This window comes from Microcaecilia unicolor, chromosome 5 (assembly GCF_901765095.1).
Source record: "Microcaecilia unicolor chromosome 5, aMicUni1.1, whole genome shotgun sequence".
Lineage (NCBI taxonomy): Eukaryota > Metazoa > Chordata > Amphibia > Gymnophiona > Siphonopidae > Microcaecilia > Microcaecilia unicolor.
The window spans coordinates 2,694,974-2,715,524 of NC_044035.1; the positions used below are offsets into that span (position 1 = coordinate 2,694,974).

General features: G+C 42.6%; 1 protein-coding gene across 1 annotated transcript in view; it reads left to right on the forward strand.

The window, feature by feature from the left end:
* Positions 1 to 20,551, forward strand: part of LOC115471031 (deleted in malignant brain tumors 1 protein-like) — a 141,275-nt gene that overhangs the window by 45,396 nt on the left and 75,328 nt on the right. The window contains exons 9-12 of the mRNA XM_030204700.1: positions 2,888 to 3,196; positions 5,993 to 6,028; positions 10,856 to 11,164; positions 18,060 to 18,368. Coding sequence (XP_030060560.1) covers positions 2,888 to 3,196; positions 5,993 to 6,028; positions 10,856 to 11,164; positions 18,060 to 18,368 — 963 coding nt within the window. The remainder of the gene's footprint in view (positions 1 to 2,887; positions 3,197 to 5,992; positions 6,029 to 10,855; positions 11,165 to 18,059; positions 18,369 to 20,551) is intronic.

A 20,551-nucleotide genomic window follows, 5' to 3' on the forward strand; every position in this document is an offset into this window, starting at 1 on the left:
TCTCCTGTTGAGCAGCAGCGGCTGCTTCAAAACTAAAAAGAGTTAATTAAAGCACCAAAAATGTTTTTAAAAAGCAAGCGCGGCACCGCAGGCAGCCATCAGGCATTGGCTGTCGGCTCTGAAGCCGCTCCTCTCGCCTCTCACGCCGCTGCGCTCCTCTGGGGTCTGTTCCAGGGGCAGTGACGTGAGAGGCGAGAGGAGTGGCTGCAGAGCCGACAGCCAATGCCTGATGGCTGCCTGCGGTGCCGCGCTTGCTTTTTAAAAACATTTTTGGTGCTTTAATTAACTCTTTTTATTTTTGAAGCAGCCGCTGCTGCTCAACAGGAGAAGCAGCAGTGGCCGGAAATGGAAGCTGGCGCAGCGTGTTTCACAGGAGTCTTGGCAGGTCTGTGTTAGGTGGGCGGGCCTGGAGGGAAAGTGGCTGGGCCTGGGCAGTGACCTCGGGGGGGGGGGGGATGGAGGGGGGAGCGGTGGTGGCGACCTCGGGGGGCGTGGCGGCAGGGGAGGGACCCCAAGGGTGGCCTTGCCCCGGGCTTGGCCCAGTCTCTCGGCGGCCCTGGGTGGAGATGTTGGTGCGTGTGGAAGAAGGGCTGAAGCTGCTCCTGCAACGTTCCAATGTCTCTCATTGCGGTAACCGTCTCCTGACGTCAGGCAAGCAGACTTCTACTGCGGTAGAGTGACGTCAGGAGATGGTTACGAACGCAGGTAGCCTCATTGGAACGTTGCAGGAGCAAATTATTATATTAAGATTTTATTTATGCATTCTTGTATCCCACTATTATCCAGAAATAGGTTTCAGTTCAAAGTGGCTTTCAATTTACATTCTGGTTGGAAATGACAATAATGGTTTACAATTAGGAAGTGGAAAGGACATCGATAGCTTATTTATTTAAATAATTTTTGAAGAGGTAGGTTTTCAGTTCTTTTCTGAACTGAAGATAGTTGGTGATACTTCTTGAGATCTTCGGTATTGAGCTCCACCACTTGGAACTCAGGTAACTAAATCCAGCCATGTAGATGGTTTTGTAAGTTATATTTCTGCCGCTGGGTAAGTGAAGAAGTGGATGGCCTCTGGTTTCTGGGCTTGCTTTTCTTGGGACATAGTTTGATCATTTCTAGTATATATTCAGGAGATATACCAACAGTATCTTGTAAACGAGGGTGCTAGCTTTGAAGATTAATCTTGCCTTGATTGGCAACCAGTGTAGTATTTTGAGCAGAGGAATAGCTCTTTCATATTTCGACTTCTTGAATATTAGCCTTGCTGACGTGTTTTGGATGGTTTGTAGTGATTTTAGTGTACTTTCCTGGCTCCCTACGTATACTGCATTGCAGTATTCTATTTGTGATAGTATCATCGATTGTACTATTATACGGAATGATTGTCTAGGAAAATAGTCTCTGATCCTTCTCAATTTCCATAGTGTTCTGACTGCTGATATTTGACTGTCCAGTGATAAATGCTTGTCAAGAATAATTCCCAGTATTTTTAGTTGTGTTTCGATTTGGTATGTTTGATGGTTGATTGTGAAATTTTGGTGAGATATGGGGTTATGCAGGCTTGATAGAACAAGGAATTTGGCTTTGTCTCTGTTTAGTTTGAGTGTGAATGTTGCTGCCCAGTTTTCCTTAAGGTCCAGTATTTCTGTTATACAGTTATTAAAAGGTAATCGAAGTGGTGTACAATACAATTAGTCAGAGAAAACATAGTAACATAGTAGATGACGGCAGAAAAAGACCTGCACGGTCCATCTAGTCTGCCCACGATAAACTCATATGTGTATACCTTACCTTGATTTGTACCTGTCTTTTTCAGGGCACAGACCGTATAAGTCTGTCCAGCAGTATTTCCCGCCTCCCAACCACCAGTCCCGCCTCCCATCACCGGCTCTGGCACAGACCCCGTATAAGTCTGCCCTCCCCTAACCTAGCCTCTCAACCACCAACCCCTCTTCCCCCGTCACCCAATTTCAGCTAAGCTTCTGTGGATCCATTCCTTCTGCACAGGATTCCTTTATGCCTATCCCACGCATGTTTGAATTCCATTACCGTTTTCATGTCCACCACCTCCCGTGGGAGGGCATTCCAAGCGTTCACCACCCTCTCCGTGAAGAAATACTTCCTGACATCTTTCCTGAGTCTGCCCCCCTTCAATCTCATTTCATGTCCTCTCGTTCTACCGCCTTCCCATCTTCCTCCTTTCCTCCAGGGTGTACATGTTCAGGTCAGCAAGTCTCTCTTCATATGTCTTGGAACGCAACTCCTATACCATCCTCGTAGCTTTTCTTTGTACCGCTTCCATTTTTTTAACATCCTTCGCAAGGTACGGCCTCCAAAACTGAACACAATACTCCAGGTGGGGCCTCACCAACGTCTTATACAGGGGCATTAAAACCTCCTTTCTTCTGCTGGTCACACCTCTCTCTATACAGCCTAGCAACCTTCTCGCTACGGCCACCGCCTTGTCGCACTGTTTCATCGCCTTCAGGTCCTCAGATACTATCACCCCAAGATCCCTCTCCCCGTTTGTGTCTGTCAGGCTCTCCCCACCTAACAAAGAACTAAAACATGATGATAGAGAAGTAGGGGGAAGACAGGTCCGGAAGGAGGAGGAGTCTAATGGTTAGTGCAGTGAGCTGAGAACCTGTGGAACCAGGTTGAATTCTCATTGCAGATTCTTGTGACCCTGGGAAAGTACTTAACACCCCATTGCCCCAGGCACAAAACTTAGATTGTGAGCCCCAAAGTAACTTGCTTGTAATGTATACAGTGCTGCATATGTCTAGTAGTGCTATAGGAACCCCAAAGAATCTGTTCTGTCACTAGGTTCCAAGTGACACCATTCCAAAGGGATGGGATTTGATATACTACTTTTCTGTGGTTTCAGCATCTGATCTGGAATTACGTCTCTCGGATGGTGAGAACAGATGTCAAGGTCGTGTGGAGTTTAACCTTAATGACACCTGGGTATCGGTATGTGGGACCGGATGGGACCTGAGTGATGCCAGTGTTGTGTGCAGACAGCTGGGCTGTGGAGGAGCTGGTGTTTCTGAAGGTTTTGGACCAGGCAATGGGAGTGTCCTTCTGGAGGAGTTCCAGTGTGGAGGAAATGAATCCTCGCTGTGGGAGTGTCCTCACAATGAGGGGGACTCGGCTTCCTGTGACCATGAGGACGATGCTGCAGTCAACTGCTCAGGTGTGTACATCCCACCACGCTCAGATATGAAGAGGGAAGTTACTGGAAGGATCTCCTAGTACTGTAACTTCACACAAGTCACCAGATCACAGTTTCTACAGATAAATCAAATCAGTTTTCAATTTATCTAGCAATAGCTATTTATTGGTTCTGAAACCTTACCTTCTTTAAATTAAAAAGAAAAACGAAAGTATAAAAAAAAACTATTCTAGAATCATTGATGGGTGGAACTGGTTGAGATCTTAAGGAGGATCTATGTAAAGATGGTGATTTTAAGGCATATGAAATGGACACACACTAGGCCTTGGGGCTTTTCAAGGCTTCACTAGAGAAATAAGGTTATCAATAGAAATCAAACAAAATAAAACATGGAAAAGAAAATAAGATGATACCTTTTTTATTGGACATAACTTAATACATTTCTTGATTAGCTTTCGAAGGTCGCCCTTCTTCCTCAGATCGGAAATAAGCAAATGTGCTAGCTGACAGTGTATATAAGTGAAAACATTCAAGCATTACTATGACAGTCTGACAGGGTGGGAGGATGGGGGTGGGTCGGAGGTATGCATGGGGACATCAAAGCATATCATTGATATTCTAACAGGATGGGTGTGGATAGGTGAGGGGAGGGTGATCAACAGAGACATACAGCTTTATGGTTTATAATGGGCTAGGAACCCCAGATCCTTGTTAAGTCCTTTCTGTTGGGTGTTAAAATATTCAATCATTCTGACTTCAAAGGTCTTACGTTCTTGTATGGTTTTAAAGTTACCTTTCAGTATTCTCACTGTGAAATCACTGGTACAGTGTCCTGGTTCTGTGAAGTGCTGTCCCACCAGGGTGGGGGCCCTACTGGCTGTATTATTCATGTGATGTCTATGTAAATTGAATCTTGTCTTAAGCATCTGGCCTGTTTCTCCAATATAGCATCCTTCGTTACATTTTTTACACTGAATGATATATACCACATTGGAAGATGAGCAAGTGAAAGATCCCTTTATGTTGAATATCTTTCCTTTGTGGATAACTTTGGGGTCCTGTGAAATATTTTGGCATAGTTTGCAACTGGATAAATTACAGGGAAGTGTGCCCTTCTGTTCCTTTTCAGTCTGTGAAGGAAGTTTACTTCTGATTAGCTTGTGTTTTAAGTTGGGTGGTTGTCGGAAGGCCAGTACTGGTGGGGATGGGAATATCTCTTTCAGTAATTCATCCTCCTGGAGTATAGGTTACATAAGTACATAAGTACATAAGTAGTGCCATACTGGGAAAGACCAAAGGTCCATCTAGCCCAGCATCCTGTCACCGACAGTGGCCAATCCAGGTCAAGGGCACCTGGCACGCTCCCCAAACGTAAAAACATTCCAGACAAGTTGTACCTAAAAATGAGGAATTTTTCCAGTCCATTTAATAGCGGTCTATGGACTTGTCCTTTAGGAATCTATCTAACCCCTTTTTAAACTCCGTCAAGCTAACCGCCCGTACCACGTTCTCCGGCAATGAATTCCAGAGTCTAATTACACGTTGGGTGAAGAAAAATTTTCTCCGATTCGTTTTAAATTTACCACACTGTAGCTTCAACTGATGCCCTCTAGTCCTAGTATTTTTGGATAGCGTGAACAGTCGCTTCACATCCACCCGATCCATTCCACTCATTATTTTATACACTTCTATCATATCTCCCCTCAGCCGTCTCTTCTCCAAGCTGAAAAGCCCTAGCCTTCTCAGCCTCTCTTCATAGGAAAGTCGTCCCATCCCCACTATCATTTTCGTCGCCCTTCGCTGTACCTTTTCCAATTCTACTATATCTTTTTTGAGATACGGAGACCAGTACTGAACACAATACTCCAGGTGCGGTCGCACCATGGAGCGATACAACGGCATTATAACATCCGCACACCTGGACTCCATACCCTTCTTAATAACACCCAACATTCTATTCGCTTTCCTAGCCGCAGCAGCACACTGAGCAGAAGGTTTCAGCGTATCATCGACGACGACACCCAGATCCCTTTCTTGATCCGTAACTCCTAACGCGGAACCTTGCAAGACGTAGCTATAATTCGGGTTCCTCTTACCCACATGGTTGTAGGTCTCTTATGATTTTCCTCAGTTTTTCCAGCTCTGGATTGTATGTCACTACAAGGGGAATTCTGTCTGTGGATTTTTTCTCCTTGTACTGTAGCAGATTCTCCCTGGGTGTTCTGAGGGAGGAGGCAATATTCTTGGAGATTATTTTGGGGTTGTAGCCTTTCTGTTTGAAGGATGCAGTCAGGCTTTTAAGGTGTCTGTCTCTGTCCCCTGGGTCAGAGCAGATACGGTGGTATCTTGTGGCTTGGCTGTAAATGATGGATCTTTTTGTATGTGAAGGATGGAAGCTGGAGTTGTGGAGGTAGCTGCATCTGTCTGTGGGTTTCTTGTATATAGATGTTTGTATACAGCCATCACTGATTGAGACCGTGGTGTCATCTTATTTTCTTTTCCATGTTTTATTTTGTTTGATTTCTATTGATAACCTTAAGAGTGGACTAACACGGCTACCACACTCCTCTACTGAAAAAGAGAAAAATCGATTCACTTTTACCTGTTCTACTCCACTTAGGATTTTGTAGACCTCAATCCTACACCCAGTACCTGAACCCCTCAATGTCTCATATTCACATTTTATATCATAAACAATCATCAAATATTTCCTGGTTGTATCCCATGTTTGGAGATGTCCAAGTCACCATCCACCCATCACTGTGTAACTGTATTGTTTTTAGACTAAGAATAGTAATCTTTTCTCTTTTCCCGCAGAGTCTCTTTCTGAATTCTCATTCCTGAGACACAATGGTAAGTTCTATCTTTATATATTAGGTGGGTTGTGTTGTACAGTCAGTAAGGGAAATGTTAAACACTGCAAAACCTTTCCTTTTTTTATTGCATTTATTACGATGTACATTGGTTTACAAATATGGGATTCTGCTCTTTATCTTGCCCTGGGGTCAAGATTCCAATGTGTTGAGGATGGACAGGGGCTAACTTATATTTTAATTCTTTTATTGAACATTTGATAACACATAACAAACTTCTATAAGGATCTTTGTTCAGCCTCTATAGTAATTTATTCAGCCCACAAATAGTTATATCCAAAATCTGTAACAGATCCAAGCTGAATAATTTACAACTTTGAGTGATGGAGTAGCTTAATGATTAAGGAAGGAGATTGAAAATTAGGGAAACCTGTTTAAATCCCACTTCATCTTCTTGTGATCTTGAGCAAGTCACTTAACCCTCTATTTCCTTAGGTTCAAACCTACCTCCTAGTGGCTGCTGTGCGCTAATACCGACACAGCCCTTTCACTTTGAATGGGTTGTGTCAGCATTACCGTGTGGCAGTCGCTATCGTGCCTTAGGAAACAGGGGGGCTACTAGATTGTAAGTCTCTGGGGATGGAAAAAATACTCACTGTACCTGAACGTAACTTGCCTTGACCTTCTAAGAATCCATTCACCCAACTGTACCTTTCTACTCCTCACCTGCCGTCATGCAAGTTTTTATCCCCCACCCTTGAACTCCCGTTTCCCAACCCATTCCACCTTCCCATGTCTATACATCATCCAGTGCCCATTACCTACCTTCTACCTGACCCTTCCCTTTCTTACTTAACTAAGAATTTTCAGGTAATATGTTCAGAAGGTAGTGATTTAAATTTAAAAAAAAATCTTTTCAAATTATACAATTACATCACCAATGAATGCAACTTAAGGAAACTGAAAAAATAAATAAGCAAAATCAAGCAGGCAACTATATCAAACATACAAGAAATGAAGACCAAGATATTAAGGCAAAAGAAAAAAAAAAGTTAATATATATCCAGAGTGGGCACCGAAAAACAATCCAAGGCCACAGCTAGCTATAACAGTGCCCCCTAATCACCTACAGGAAGTCTTGTCTGTACTCTCAACTCTTCCTTAGAGACCACAAATTCTAATGATTGTTTGGGTTCATGAAAGACATAGGAATTATTCTGGTACGACAGGCAACAAAGACAAGGAAAACAAAGCAACAAATTCATATCCAGAACAAAAGGAAAACAAAGCAAAAAATTCATACCCAGAACAAAAGGAAAACAAAGCAAAAAATTCATACCCAGAACAAGGAAAACAAAGCAACAAATTCATACCCAGAACAAAAGGAAAACAAAGCAACAAATTCATACCCACAACCTGTGCCCTAGCAGAATTTGGTGATTTTGATGAGATATTGATTGCAAAAATGAGAAAGTAATGATTGGTTTGCTGTATTGTCCACCGGGTCTGATGAGTGCTGATTGTTCTCCGTTGTTGGAATTGTTGCTTAGTTAGAGTTACTGTATTTGGGGAGACAAAAAAGAGGATGCAAAAAAAGAAAAATGGTTGCTACCTTTGCTAAAGAAATATTTGCTCATGGCAAATGTGTAAATGGCTTATAATACAGCAGTAGACAATAATCTATTTGTCAAAAGTTTCTGGATTTGAGCATGGCTGAATCTGAGTTCATCAAAAGAGCAAATATCCCTCAATAACACTGGCTGGCTTCTGAGACACGTGTGAAAGCCTTTGCATGACACATGCTTAAAATTGTGCTGCACAAACAAAATTCCTTTGACAGATTCAACCAACAGGGAAACAGAGAGGAGATCAGCAATGCCTCTCTCTCTCTCTCTCTCTCTCTCTCTCTCTCGCACTCCCATGTGTTCAGACTGACTAATAGGCTACAGATGGTTCCTCTCATTATGTGGGTAGATGTGTTGGTCAAAGGTACATAAAAGAAAAAGACAATATTTTCCTAAAAATTAAAAAACCTGGAAGATATATCTGAAGAAGTCCAAAAGGCGGACATGTACTCTTAAAAGAGGACCTATGGTAACCCCATGCTTAGTCAGATGCCTGACTTTGAGAGTGTTGTTTTTGATGGGGGATTTTAATATTCCTTTCGATCCAGCTGAGGAATTGTTTTTGAGGAGGGATCGTGTGATATTTTATTCTTTGTCTGCTTTACATTTGAATCAGTTGATTGTTGAGGCTACTCATTGTGCAGGACATGTGTTGGATTTGTTATTTTTATCTTCTAGACTGATGAATGCATTAAGTCAGTCACTAGTTGTGAAGGCTGTTTCTTCGTTGGATCATTCTTTCATATCTTTTGCTCTATGATTTTCTTCCAATAAAGTAGATGTTCGATCTGGAAAGGAGCGGATAAGTGTTCGTTCTCAATTTGAGATTAAAGAGCTAGTGGAACATTGGGGTCTGAATATCAATATTGGTTCAGGATATACAGTGGGAGAAGCAGTTGAGATTTCTTCCAACTATGGGACCTCCAATGGCCAAATCCGCAACCAACTCATATTAAAGGACACACTTTAGACATCATTACATGCAAATTCTCCCCAGATCTTAACCGATTAACACTCACCAAATAGACAGCCACACCATGGTCTGACCATTTCAAATTAAACTTTTCCCTACAATGGAGGAAAAAAGACCTACACCATAAGCAACAACGCATCACCTACACCACGAGAGGCCAAATTGACCCGTCTACATTCTGGCAACAATTCTACAACAACGAATGGACAGCACAAACAGACTCAAACAAATTTCTTCTAGAATGAGACAATGGATGCCTAAACACACTAGACAATATAGCACCTTTGCAAACCAAAACCTCATGCAGGAAGAACTCAATACCCTGGTTTAATGAAGAACTGAAGAAACTAAAAACACAAGTCAGAAGGTTAGAACGAACATGGAACAAAACAAAAGACAACTCCACACTCAATGCTTGGGAACAACTACAAAGAAAATACAAATACACCATCAGACAAACCAAAAGATCATATTACAAAACTAATATTGGACCAGACTACAAGGACACACACAAACTCTTCCAACTTGTGAGTAAACTATTAGATACCACTCCAGTTACTTCAAACAGCACAGACATCCCATCAGCAGAGAATCTTGCGAAATATTTTAAAGAGAAAATAGTGAAGCTACGACTCACGCTACCAGTTACTACTAACAACTACTTAAAATTCCTCAAGTGCCTAGACCGAACACCCGGTGAACATCCAGCTGACCGAACCTGGACTAACTTCGACATACTTTTGGATGACACCATTTCTCGATCGATTAAAATGCTCACCAAATCTCAATGCAAACTAGACATATGCCCTAATAACCTTATAAAACTTGCACCTCAACAATTTACACAAGACCTCACGATGCATCTGAACTATATGCTGCAAAATGGTCTCTTCCCAAAAGATAAAGGAAACATTCTACTCACCCCTATACCTAAGGACCCTAAGAAAAGTACAAGTGACTTAACTAACTATCGCCCAGTAGCATCTATCCCTCTGGTAACCAAATTAATGGAAAGTATGGTGACCAAGCAACTCACCAATTACTTAAATAAATTCTCAATTCTTCAATTTTCAGAGCTATCAAAAGGGGATTATTGCAATTCTCTTTCTTTAGGTATATCGAGAGCTAGGGTTAAGGCGTAGCAGACTGTGCAGATCAGTGCTGCAAGGGTGGTGGCAGGAGTTTCGAAGTGGGAACATATTACACCGGTTTTGAAATGGTTGCATTGGCTGCCTGTCAGATTCAGAATATAGTATAAAATCTTGTCCGTTATCCATCATTCTGTGTGTGGTATGGGGTACCATGGTATGTGCAGTCCTGGTGTTAAGCTCTTTTCTTCTGGCAAAGGTTTAAGATCTGACTTCACAATGCGGTTGGCCTTAGATTTGGAGGTGACCATACATTACGCTGTGATGAGGGCTTCAGCATTTGTGATAGCAGGGATGTGATGTGAAACGCTTTACCTGGTTACCTGCGTTTATGCTCCATTGTTTTGCAGTTTAAGAAGCTGCTAAAGAGAGCTTCTAGTTCAAGCATTTTTCACTGCTTGATGTTGGCACCTGAGGAATAGCAGTGGAGGACTGTAGCAGTGTATTTGTTTTAACTGTACTATATGTTGCTTGGTATTGTATATGTATGTTTTTTATGGTAGTGGGTTATAAGGTTTTAAACTAGCTAAATGAATAAGAACTCCCAGTCTTTGGAAAACCCCAGTTCCTATATCTTCCCTGTAGCTGATCCTTCCCTTATTATCTAAGAAACCCAGTCATTGGCAAAACCCCAGGTTCCTTATCCTCCCTCTACCTGATCCTTTCCCTTGTTACTTAACAAGAACCCCAGTCACTGGAAAACCCTTGTTTCTCTCCCCTCTCTCTACCTGCCCCTCCCTCTTGTTACTTGACAAGAACCATAGTCTTTGGGAAAACTCCAGTTCCTCCCCTCCATCTCTCTGATCCTTCCCCCTTTTATCTAAGAACCACATTCTTTGGAAAACTCTGGTTCCTCTCTGCTCCCTGTGGCTGACGCTCCCCCCCCCCCCCCCCCCACTTGTTACTTATCTAAGAAAATCCCAGTTACTCCATCCCTTTTGTTACTCTACTTCTCTCCATGCTGTCACATGTTGTAGGAGCCTTCAGCAGTGAAAATGTGTACCTAGATCAAGCTGGTTAAACTTTAGTTTCTCTGGTCAGGAGAATATAGTCATCTTAAAATATTCCACTGAACATCTGAACTTTATTTACTAACATTCAGTTTCTTTCTGTGGTTTCAGCTTCTGACCTGGAAGTACATCTCTCGGACGGTGAGAACAGATGTCAAGGTCGAGTGGAAGTCAACCTTAATGACACCTGGGTATCAGTATGTGGCACTGGATGGGACATGAGTGATGCCAGTGTTGTGTGTAGGCAGCTGGGCTGTGGAGCAGCTGGTGTTTCTGAAGGTTTTGGACCAGGCAATGGGAGTATCCTTCTGGAGGAGTTCCAGTGTGGAGGAAATGAATCCTCGCTGTGGGAGTGTCCTCACAATGAGAGGGACTCGGCTTCCTGTGACCATGAGGACGATGCTGCAGTCAACTGCTCAGGTGTGTACATCCCACCACGCTCAGATATGAAGAGGGAAGTTAGTGGAGGGATCTCCTAATACTGTAACTTCTCACACTCTAAAGTCACAAGATCATGGCTTCTGTTCTGTGCTTGGAAAGTGGTTTGTGTATACCTGGTAAAATTATTCCTATAGGTGAATCAGTTCTAAATTTATCTAGTGAATCTACAGATTTATTGGTTTTAAAAAACCTTCCTCTCATTTCCTAGTAAATATATACTATAAGGAAAGCTTAGGAATGCAGCCCAACCTAAAGAATCTTTTCTCCTTCCCAACAGAGCCTTTTTCCGAATACTCAGTCCTGAGACACAATGGTGAGTTCCAACTTTAACACATCAGATGGGTCAGTTGTACAGTCAGTAAATAAAAAGTTATATACTTTAAAATTTTGGGCCCAGTATTCAAAAGGGTTTAATCAGACAGACAGAAAAGACTCCTATCCAGTAAAGCCACGCTAAGCTCCTGAGGAGCAGATACACAGGGGAACGTCACTGAGTTGTGATGCTGAATGTCTCCTGTGACTGCCATGCACTGTCTGTTTAGTTCTGCCACGGTCCGTGGGCAGAAGTGGGTCGGAGCCTGGATTTACCCGGTTAGCAGTTATCTTCAGTTCATTAACCGGGGAAAAAATAGATAATGTCAGGCTAGAAAAAAGGCTGAGCTAACTTTATCCACTGAGCCCTGGCTCATCAGTCTGAAAAGCGGCAGTACATGGGTAATTTCCAGTAGCTGCAGTGTTAGGTATTATTAGGAAAGGAATTGAAAACAAAACTGAGGGCGTTATAATGCCTTTGTATCACTCCATGGTGCAACCGCACCTCGAATATTGTGTTCAATTCTAGTCACCTTATCTTAAAGATATAGCAGAATTAGAAAAGTTTAGTTTATTGAATGCTTGATAAACTGCCCTTCACAGGGCATCAAAGCAGTTTACAATAAACAATGAAAGGGGAAAGGAACTGCATTCAAAATTTAGAAAAGAACAGCAAGGAAAGAAAAGAGGGACCAAAATGATGAAGGGGATGGAACTCCTCTCGTATGAGGAAAGGCTAAAGAGGTTAAGGCTCTTCAGCTTGGAAAAAAGGGGGGGGGAGGATATGATTGAGGTCTATAAAATCCTGAATGGTGTGGAACAGGTGGAACAGGTGTGGAAATACTTTTAAAACCAATAGGAGGAAATATTCTTTCACTCAAAGAATAGTTAAGCTGTGGAACTCATTGCTGGAGGATGTGGTAACAGCGGTTAGCGTATCTGGGTTTAAAAAAAAAAGGTTTGGACAAGTTCCTGGAGGAAATGTCCATAGTCTGTTATTCAGACAGACATGGGGGGAAGCCACTGCTTGCCCTGGGGTTGGTAGCTACTATTTGGGTTTCTGCCAGGTACTTGTGACCTGGATTGGCCACTGCTGGGAGCAGGATACTGGGTTGCATGGACCACTGGTCTGACCCAGTAATGGCTATTCTTATGTTGCTATGTTTTTAAAAATTAGAAACATGGAAATACACCAGCAGCCAGCGAAGGGAAAGAAGAACAGGGCTAATGTGCTGAAAAGAAAAACAGCCATCTGCAGCCGGGCAGTGGAAGCTTCATGGTCATGGCAGACCTTACAGTGATTCAGCCTAACCAAAATCAAAGATTGCACAACCATTCGAAATCAAAGTGCAAGACATTTCTCCAAGTACGCTATTACTTCCATATAATTCGTACTTTGGTGTTAAGGCTTCCCAATGGTTATCCCTCTTTACACCAGAGACACGCTGCCCAGGCAGACGTATTCAGGAGCGATGGGGTCAAGGTACAACTGATTTCATTTACGATTTTAGGGACCAGTTTTCATGCTGCCTACATGGCGAGAAAATTCACTATTTGCCTATGGATTTTCCTTTAATTTTCAAAGAGAAAACTGCCATTTTTTAGCTTTGAAAAGTGTTTGACTACAAAATACATATGCTCCCCTGTGCCTGCTTTATGTATGGGTATAATTTTGCTGTAAAATATGAGCACATCAAAAATATTCTCTGTGATTCTATAATTTCTGTGGAACATGTAGGACAAAACACTGCAATGTTAATCCAACATGAAAAATATATTTGTTAAGTGTGGAAAGCCACATAATCATTTCTATAGCACTACTAGACGTACACAATGCTGTACACTGGACATAAATAGTTCCTGCTTGACAAAGCTTACAATCTAATTAGGCCAGACAAACAGGACGAATAAGAGATAAAGGAATTACTAAGGTGGTGATGATAAAATAAGGGTTCTAAACAAGTGAGTAAGGGTTAAAAGTTAAAAGCAGCATCAAAAAGGTGGGCTTTTAGCTTAGATTTGAAGACAGTCAGAGATGGAGCTTGACGTATCAGCTCAGGAAGTCTATTCCAGGCATATGGTGCAGCAAGATAAAAGGAATGGAGTCTGGAGTTAGCAGTGATAAGAAAGATTTACCAGTGAACGGAGTTCCCAGGGAGGAATGTAGGGAGAGATGAGAGTGGAGAGATACTGAGGAGCTGCAGAGTGAATCAACTTATAAGTCAATAAGAGGAGTTTGAACTGTATGCGGAAACGGATAGGAAGCCAGTGAAGTGACTTGAGGAGAGGGCTAATATGAGCATAACGACACTAGCGGAATATTAGTCGTGCAGCAGAATTTTGAACAGATTGAAGAGGAGAGAGGTGGCTAAGTGGGAGACCTGTGAGAAGCAAGTTGCAATAGTCTAAGCGAGAGGTGATAAGAGTGTGGATAAGGGTTGTGGTAGTGTGCTCAGAAAGGAAAGGGTGAATTTTGGTGATATTATAGAGAAAGAAACGACAGGTTTTAGCAGTCTGCTGAATATGTGCAGAGAGGGAGAGGGAGGGGTCAAAGATGACCCCAAGGTTATGAGCTGATGAGACAGGAAGGATGAGAGTGTTATCCACAGAAATAGAGAATGGGGGAAGAGGAAAGGTTGGTTTAGGGGGGGAAATAAGAAACTCAGTCTTGATCATGTTTAGTTTCAGATGGTGCTGAGACATCCAGGCAGCAATGTCAGACAGGCAGGCTGATACTTTGGCTTGGATTCCTGCTGAACTTTCTGGTGTGGAGAGGTTGATCTGGGAATCATCAGCATAAAGATGATACTGAAAACCATGGGATGAGATCAGAGTACCAAGGGAAGAAGTATAGATGGAGAAAAGGAAAGGTCCCAGGACAAATCCCTGAGGTACACCAACTGACAGTGGGATAGAACTAGAGGAGGATCCACCAGAGTATACACTAAAAGTACGATGGGAGAGATAAGAAGAAAACCAGGAAAGAACAGAGCCCTGAAATCCAAGTGAGTACAGCGTATCAAGGAGTATGCTGTGATCAACAGTATCAAAAGCAGCAGATAGATCGAGAAGAATGAGGATAGAATAGATACCATTGGATCTGGCCAGGAACAGGTCATTGGACACTTTAGCAAGCGCTGTTTCAGTTGAATGAAGGGGACAAAAGCCAGAATGAAGTGGATCAAGAATAGCTTGAGATGAAAGAAAGTCAAGGCAACGGCGGTGAACAGCACGTTCAAGTATCTTGGATAGGAAAGGGAGGAGGGAAATGGGGCGATAGTTGGAAGGACAGGTAGGGTCCAATGAAGGCTTTTAAGGAGTGGTGTGACCACGGCATGTTTGAAGGCATCAGGAACAGTCACAGTGGAAAGTAAAAGATTGAGGATATGACAGATAGAAGGGATGACAGGAGGGAAAATCCACTATTTCTGGCATAAGCAATGTAGAATGTTCTGTACTTTTTTGGGACCTTGCCAGGTATTTGTGACCTGGATTGGCCACTGTTGGAAACAGGATGCTGGGCTTGATGGACCTTTGGTCTTTCCCAGTATAGCAATACTTATATACTTATGTATATGGAGTGGAGGAGTGGCCTAGTGGTTAGGGTGGTGGACTTTGGTCCTGGGGAGCTGAGGAACTGAGTTCGATTCCCACTTCAGGCACAGGCAGCTCCTTGTGACTCTGGGCAAGTCACTTAACCCTCCAGTGCCCCATGTAAGCTGCATTGAGCCTGCCATGAGTGGGAAAGCGCAGGGTACAAACGTAACAAAAATAAAAAAATAAATGTAGTGTTAAGTAGATTGGTGGGAATAGGATTAGAGGAACAGATAGTTGAGTTTCGAAGAGGAAAGAAGATGTGTAGTTTCCTCTTCAGTGATTTCAGAAAAGGAAGAAAGGGAGGCAGGGGTTGGAGGGTTGAGAGAATGGACTAAGGGAAGGAGAGGTGGAGGTGACCTGGTTGAGAATTCAAGTTTAATCTTGTGAACCTTATCATGGGGAGAGGGATCTTGGGGTGATAGTATCTGAGGATTTCAAGGCGACGAAACAGTGTGACAAGGCGGTGGCCGTAGCTAGAAGGTTATTAGGCTGTAAAGAGAGAGGTGTGACCAGCAGAAGAAAGGGGGTGTTGATGCCCCTGTATAAGTCTTGGTGAGGCCCCATCTGGAGTATTATGCTCAGTTTTGGAGGCCGTATCTTGCTAAGAATGTAAAAAGAATCGAAGCGGTGCAAAGAAAAGCTACGAGAATGGTATGGGATTTGTGTTACAAGACGTATGAGGAGAGACTTGCTGACCTGAACATGTATACCCTGGAGGAAAGAGAAACAGGGGTGATATGATGCAGACGTTCAAATATTTGAAAGGTATTAATCCGCAAACGAACCTTTTCCGGAGATACGAAGGCGGTAGAACGAGAGGACATGAAATGAGAATGAAGGGGGGCAGACTCGGGAAAAATGTCAGGAAGCATTTTTTCACGGAGAGAGTGGTGGATGCTTGGAATGCCCTCCCGCGGGAGGTGGTGGAGATGAAAAAGGTAACGGAATTCAAACATGCGTGGGATAAACATAAAGGAATCCTGTTCAGAAGAAATGGATCCTCAGGAGCTTAGCGGAGATTGGATAACAAAGCCGGTAGTAGGAGGTGGGGCTGGTGGTTGGGAGGCGGGGATAGTGCTGGGCAGACTTGTACGGTCTGTGCCCTGAAAAAGACAGGTACAAATCAAGGTAAGGTATACACAAAAAAGTGGCACATTTCTTGGGCAGACTGGATGGACCGTGCAGGTCTTTTTCTGCCGTCATCTACTATGTTACTATGTTACTATGAAAGAACTCAGCTAGAGTCTGGGGAGAAAGTGAAGGGGGGGGGGGGGGTTGGAGGTGAAGGCACTTTGAGGAGAGAGTTCAGTGTAGCAAAGAGACGTTGAGGGTTTGAGCCAAAAGAATTTGTCAACTGGATGTAATAGTCCTGTTTGGCAAGTAAAAGAGCAGACTGGAAGGAGGTCAGCAAGAATTTGAAATGTGATAAGTCAGCATGGGCACGGGATTTCAGCTAAGGCATTCGGCAGAGTGGGCACAGGAACGTAGGTAGCAGATTCTAGAGGTCAGCCAAGGTTGGGGTTTGGTACGTTTTACAGAACGGGGAATGGGAGGAGCGAGAGTATCCAGAGCAGAGGAGAGAATAGTATTATAGGAAGAGACAGCCTCATTGACAGACTTGGATAACATAGTGGTAGAGAAGAGATTTGAAACACTGGAGGACAGAGTAGAAGGGTCAATAGCCTGAAAAGTCCTAAATGTATTGGTTAAGAAAGGATGGCATAGGTGCCTACACGCGCCCAACGCACATCAATTTGGAGTTACTGCCTGGTTACTGTATGGCCCATGCGTTAATTTCATTTTTGATGCACGTCCGCTATGCGCACCAGAAGATATATTTTATTTTCTGGGGCATGGCAAAAATCGGGCGGTAACTCCAACTTGACGCGGGTAGGCAATTACTGCACAGTTAACAAGAGAGACCTTACTGCTAAGTCAATGGCTGGTGGTTAATGGACACGCGGCAATTTTTATTTTGACACATGTCCATTTTCGGCAAAAAGTTTTAAAGGCCTGTTTTACAGGCTGAAAAATGGATCTGCGCACTCACAAAACACATGCCAACACTAGCACAGCCCATTTTTCAGCGCACCTTAGTAAAAGCACCCCTGATTGTGTCACCACTCTTGCGTACCATATGTACGTCATGTTAGCAAGATGGAGCTAAAAATGCTACTTTTGCTTAAAATGATAACTGAGTTCACACATCCCTGTAATTCCACTTGTGAACATATATGTTGACATAATGCAGTGTTTAAACCTCATATGTGTTTCAAAATGTGTCCCCCAAAATAAGCATCCACAAATCACATATTAACTCGTAACATATATATTAGATTGTAAGCTCTTTGAGCAGGGACTGTCTTTCTTCTATGTTTGTGCAGCGCTGCGTACGCTTTGTAGCGCTATAGAAATGCTAAATAGTAGTAGTAGTAATTATCAGCTCTACGAGGTGCCCCGTTTCGTATCACTTCTTCAGGAGCTGTAAATGCAGCCAAGAAATTTCAATTCAATTCACTCAATGCCACCAGACTCCATGATGTCAAAAATGCGGGATGTGTGACCACAGTTACCGCTTTTTGCAAAAGTAGCATTTTTAGCTCCATATGGTACGTGAGAGGGGTGACAAACTGAGTGATTCCACATTTAACAAATATATTTTTCATGTTGGATTAACATTGCAGTGTTTTTCCCTTTGCATTCCACAGGAATTATGGAATCACAGAGAGCATTTTTGATGCGGTTATGATATATTCTTTCTGAACAGATAAATAGTTTTTCAAGTAAAAATATGAACGATTATTTGAAAGTGCAATCTATGCTTGCACTTTTCTTTTCCCAACAGGTCCTGGCAATGGCTCTTCTCAATGTGGTAAAAGTATTTAGAGACAAGTTGTTCTCCAGACAGATTCTGCCACTCATCTGAATTTATTTACTAACATTCAGTATGTTTCTGTGTCTTCAGTATCTGATCTGGAATTACGTCTCTCGGATGGTGAGAATCGATGCCAAGGTCGTGTGGAGGTCAACCTTAATGACACCTGGGTATCAGTATGTGGCACCGGATGGGACCTGAGTGATGCCAGTGTTGTGTGTAGGCAGCTGGGCTGTGGAGCAGCTGGTGTTTCTGAAGGTTTTGGACCAGGCAAAGGGAGTGTCCTTCTGGAGGAGTTCCAGTGTGGAGGAAATGAATCCTCGCTGTGGGAGTGTCCTCACAATGAGAGGGACTCGGCTTCCTGTGACCATGAGGACGATGCTGCAGTCAACTGCTCAGGTGTGTACATCCCACCACGCTCAGATATGAAGAGGGAAGTTACTGGAGGGATCTCCTAGTACTGTAACGTCTCATGCTCTAAAGTCAAAAAACAAAACAGTGAAGAGGACCAATAAAAGAAAAAAACAAAATGAGAAAAAAATAAAAAAAATAAAAAATAATGAAAGAACACACACAAAAAAAACAAAATATATATGAAAAATGTAGGGCGTCAACACTTAGTTGTTGAAATTCAAAAATGAGCTTTATTTGTACCCTTCTCCACCACCGCCAACTCCAGGCTCCGCTCATTCTGCCTCGCCTCACCCTATGCTTGGAATAAACTTCCTGAGCCCTTACGCCAAGCCCCCTCCCTACCCATCTTCAAATCCTTGCTCAAAGCCTACCTCTTCAATGTTGCTTTCGGCACCTAACCTTTATACCTTTCAGGAAATCTAGACTGCCCCTACTTGACTGACTGTTCACTTGTCCTTTAGATTGTAAGCTCCTTTGAGCAGAGACTGTCCTTCTATGTTAAATTGTACAGCGCTGCGTAACCCTAGTAGCGCTTTAGAAATGTCAAGTAGTAGTAGTAGTAGTAGTATTTGTCAATGGATAGCAGGGAGAAAGTGACTCGACACAGCTGTGTTTCGGCCATACAAATAAAGTTCATTTTTGAATTTCAACAACTAAGTGTTGACGCCCTACATTTTTCATATATATTTTGTTTTTTTTTATGTTCTTTCATTATTTTTTATTTTTTTATTTTTTTCTCATTTTGTTTTTTTCTTTTATTGGTCCTCTTCGCTGTTTTGTTGTTTGCTATTTTTTGCGAAGACAGGTTTCTTCTGTTTTTTGCACACTCTAAAGTCACCAGATCAATGATACTCTTATTTGTTTGAAATATTATTTGTGAATGTTTTTAGAAAATTATTCTAGATATAGATCAGAGCAGTTATGAATTTATCTTGTGAATAGTTCAGTCCTTATTTCTAAACTTTCCTGTAATTTTCTAGTAGGTCCTAAGTTCAACCCTTTCAGCATTTAGCATATAGCAATTCAATAATCGACTGTTAATTCCAATTAACAGCCAATTATTGAATTGCTATATGCGCAACTGAGTTTATTCTATAACTTGTGCATGCAAATTTACACGCTAGTCAGAAACTTGAGTACACAAGTTTATACAATTAGGCGGTATCTTAATACCAAAAACAGTTCCGCATGGATCTATCCAACTCCTGTAGGCTTCAAAGGGATAGGCCTCTTTGTTATGCCCTTTCAGAGACATACCTTAGCCATTGCCTATGGGTCACATTTGCTGGTAGTAGCTGACTTATCCAAGCTCTCATCTTTACCCAATGATGTCAGAGGTAGGTAGGTCAGTTCTCTGGCATCTCAGATAAAAGGATTCTTCCTAGGGCTTTCTCTACTCCTCCTTTAGGCTGCTGACCCCCAAGTCCTCCTCTCTTTATTTTTGTACATATCTCCTGCCCCAGGTGGATAAGACATTTGCCTCCTTGAGTATGAGGAAGTGTGCTCTATTTCTTAGTATCCACACGATTCATTCACCCTGCTGTAGCTGTGCTCATCTCCCTCCTTTCCCAGGAATGAGCAACTCACAACTAGGATGCTCGGGATCTGAATTTTAATAAGATTTATTCATTTTGACAAATATTCATATTTTCCTTTATATCAGTAACTTAGCTAGTGTCTGCAGAAAAAAATTGGTGGTCTCTCCATTCTGTCCAGTTATTCTAATGGGCATTATAAGGATATATTGCAGCTGCTCTGACCACTTGTAGGACCTCTTTTCCTACACAGTCTGTTTCGTTTATCCTTCCTTGGTTCTCTATCCCAGTGCTTCTCAACATTCAGTGCATCCAGATCTCAAGGGGGTGTGTCGGGGGCGTGTTACGGGCGGGATTTGGGCATTCCTAAGACTTAGATGTTTTTCAGCCATAATGGAACAAAACTAAACTAAAACTAAGATGTTTTGAGCTAGACCTGCTTTTATAACGAATAAGGCACAAAAAGGTGTCCTAAATGACCACTGGAGGGAATCAGGGATGACCCCCCCCCCATACCCCCCAGTGGTCAAAGATCACCTCACTCCCCAAAAATGTGAATACAAATATAACTTACCAGCCTGTATGACAGTCTCAGATGTTATAACCAGGTCTACTAGAGCTGCCTGCAGGTCC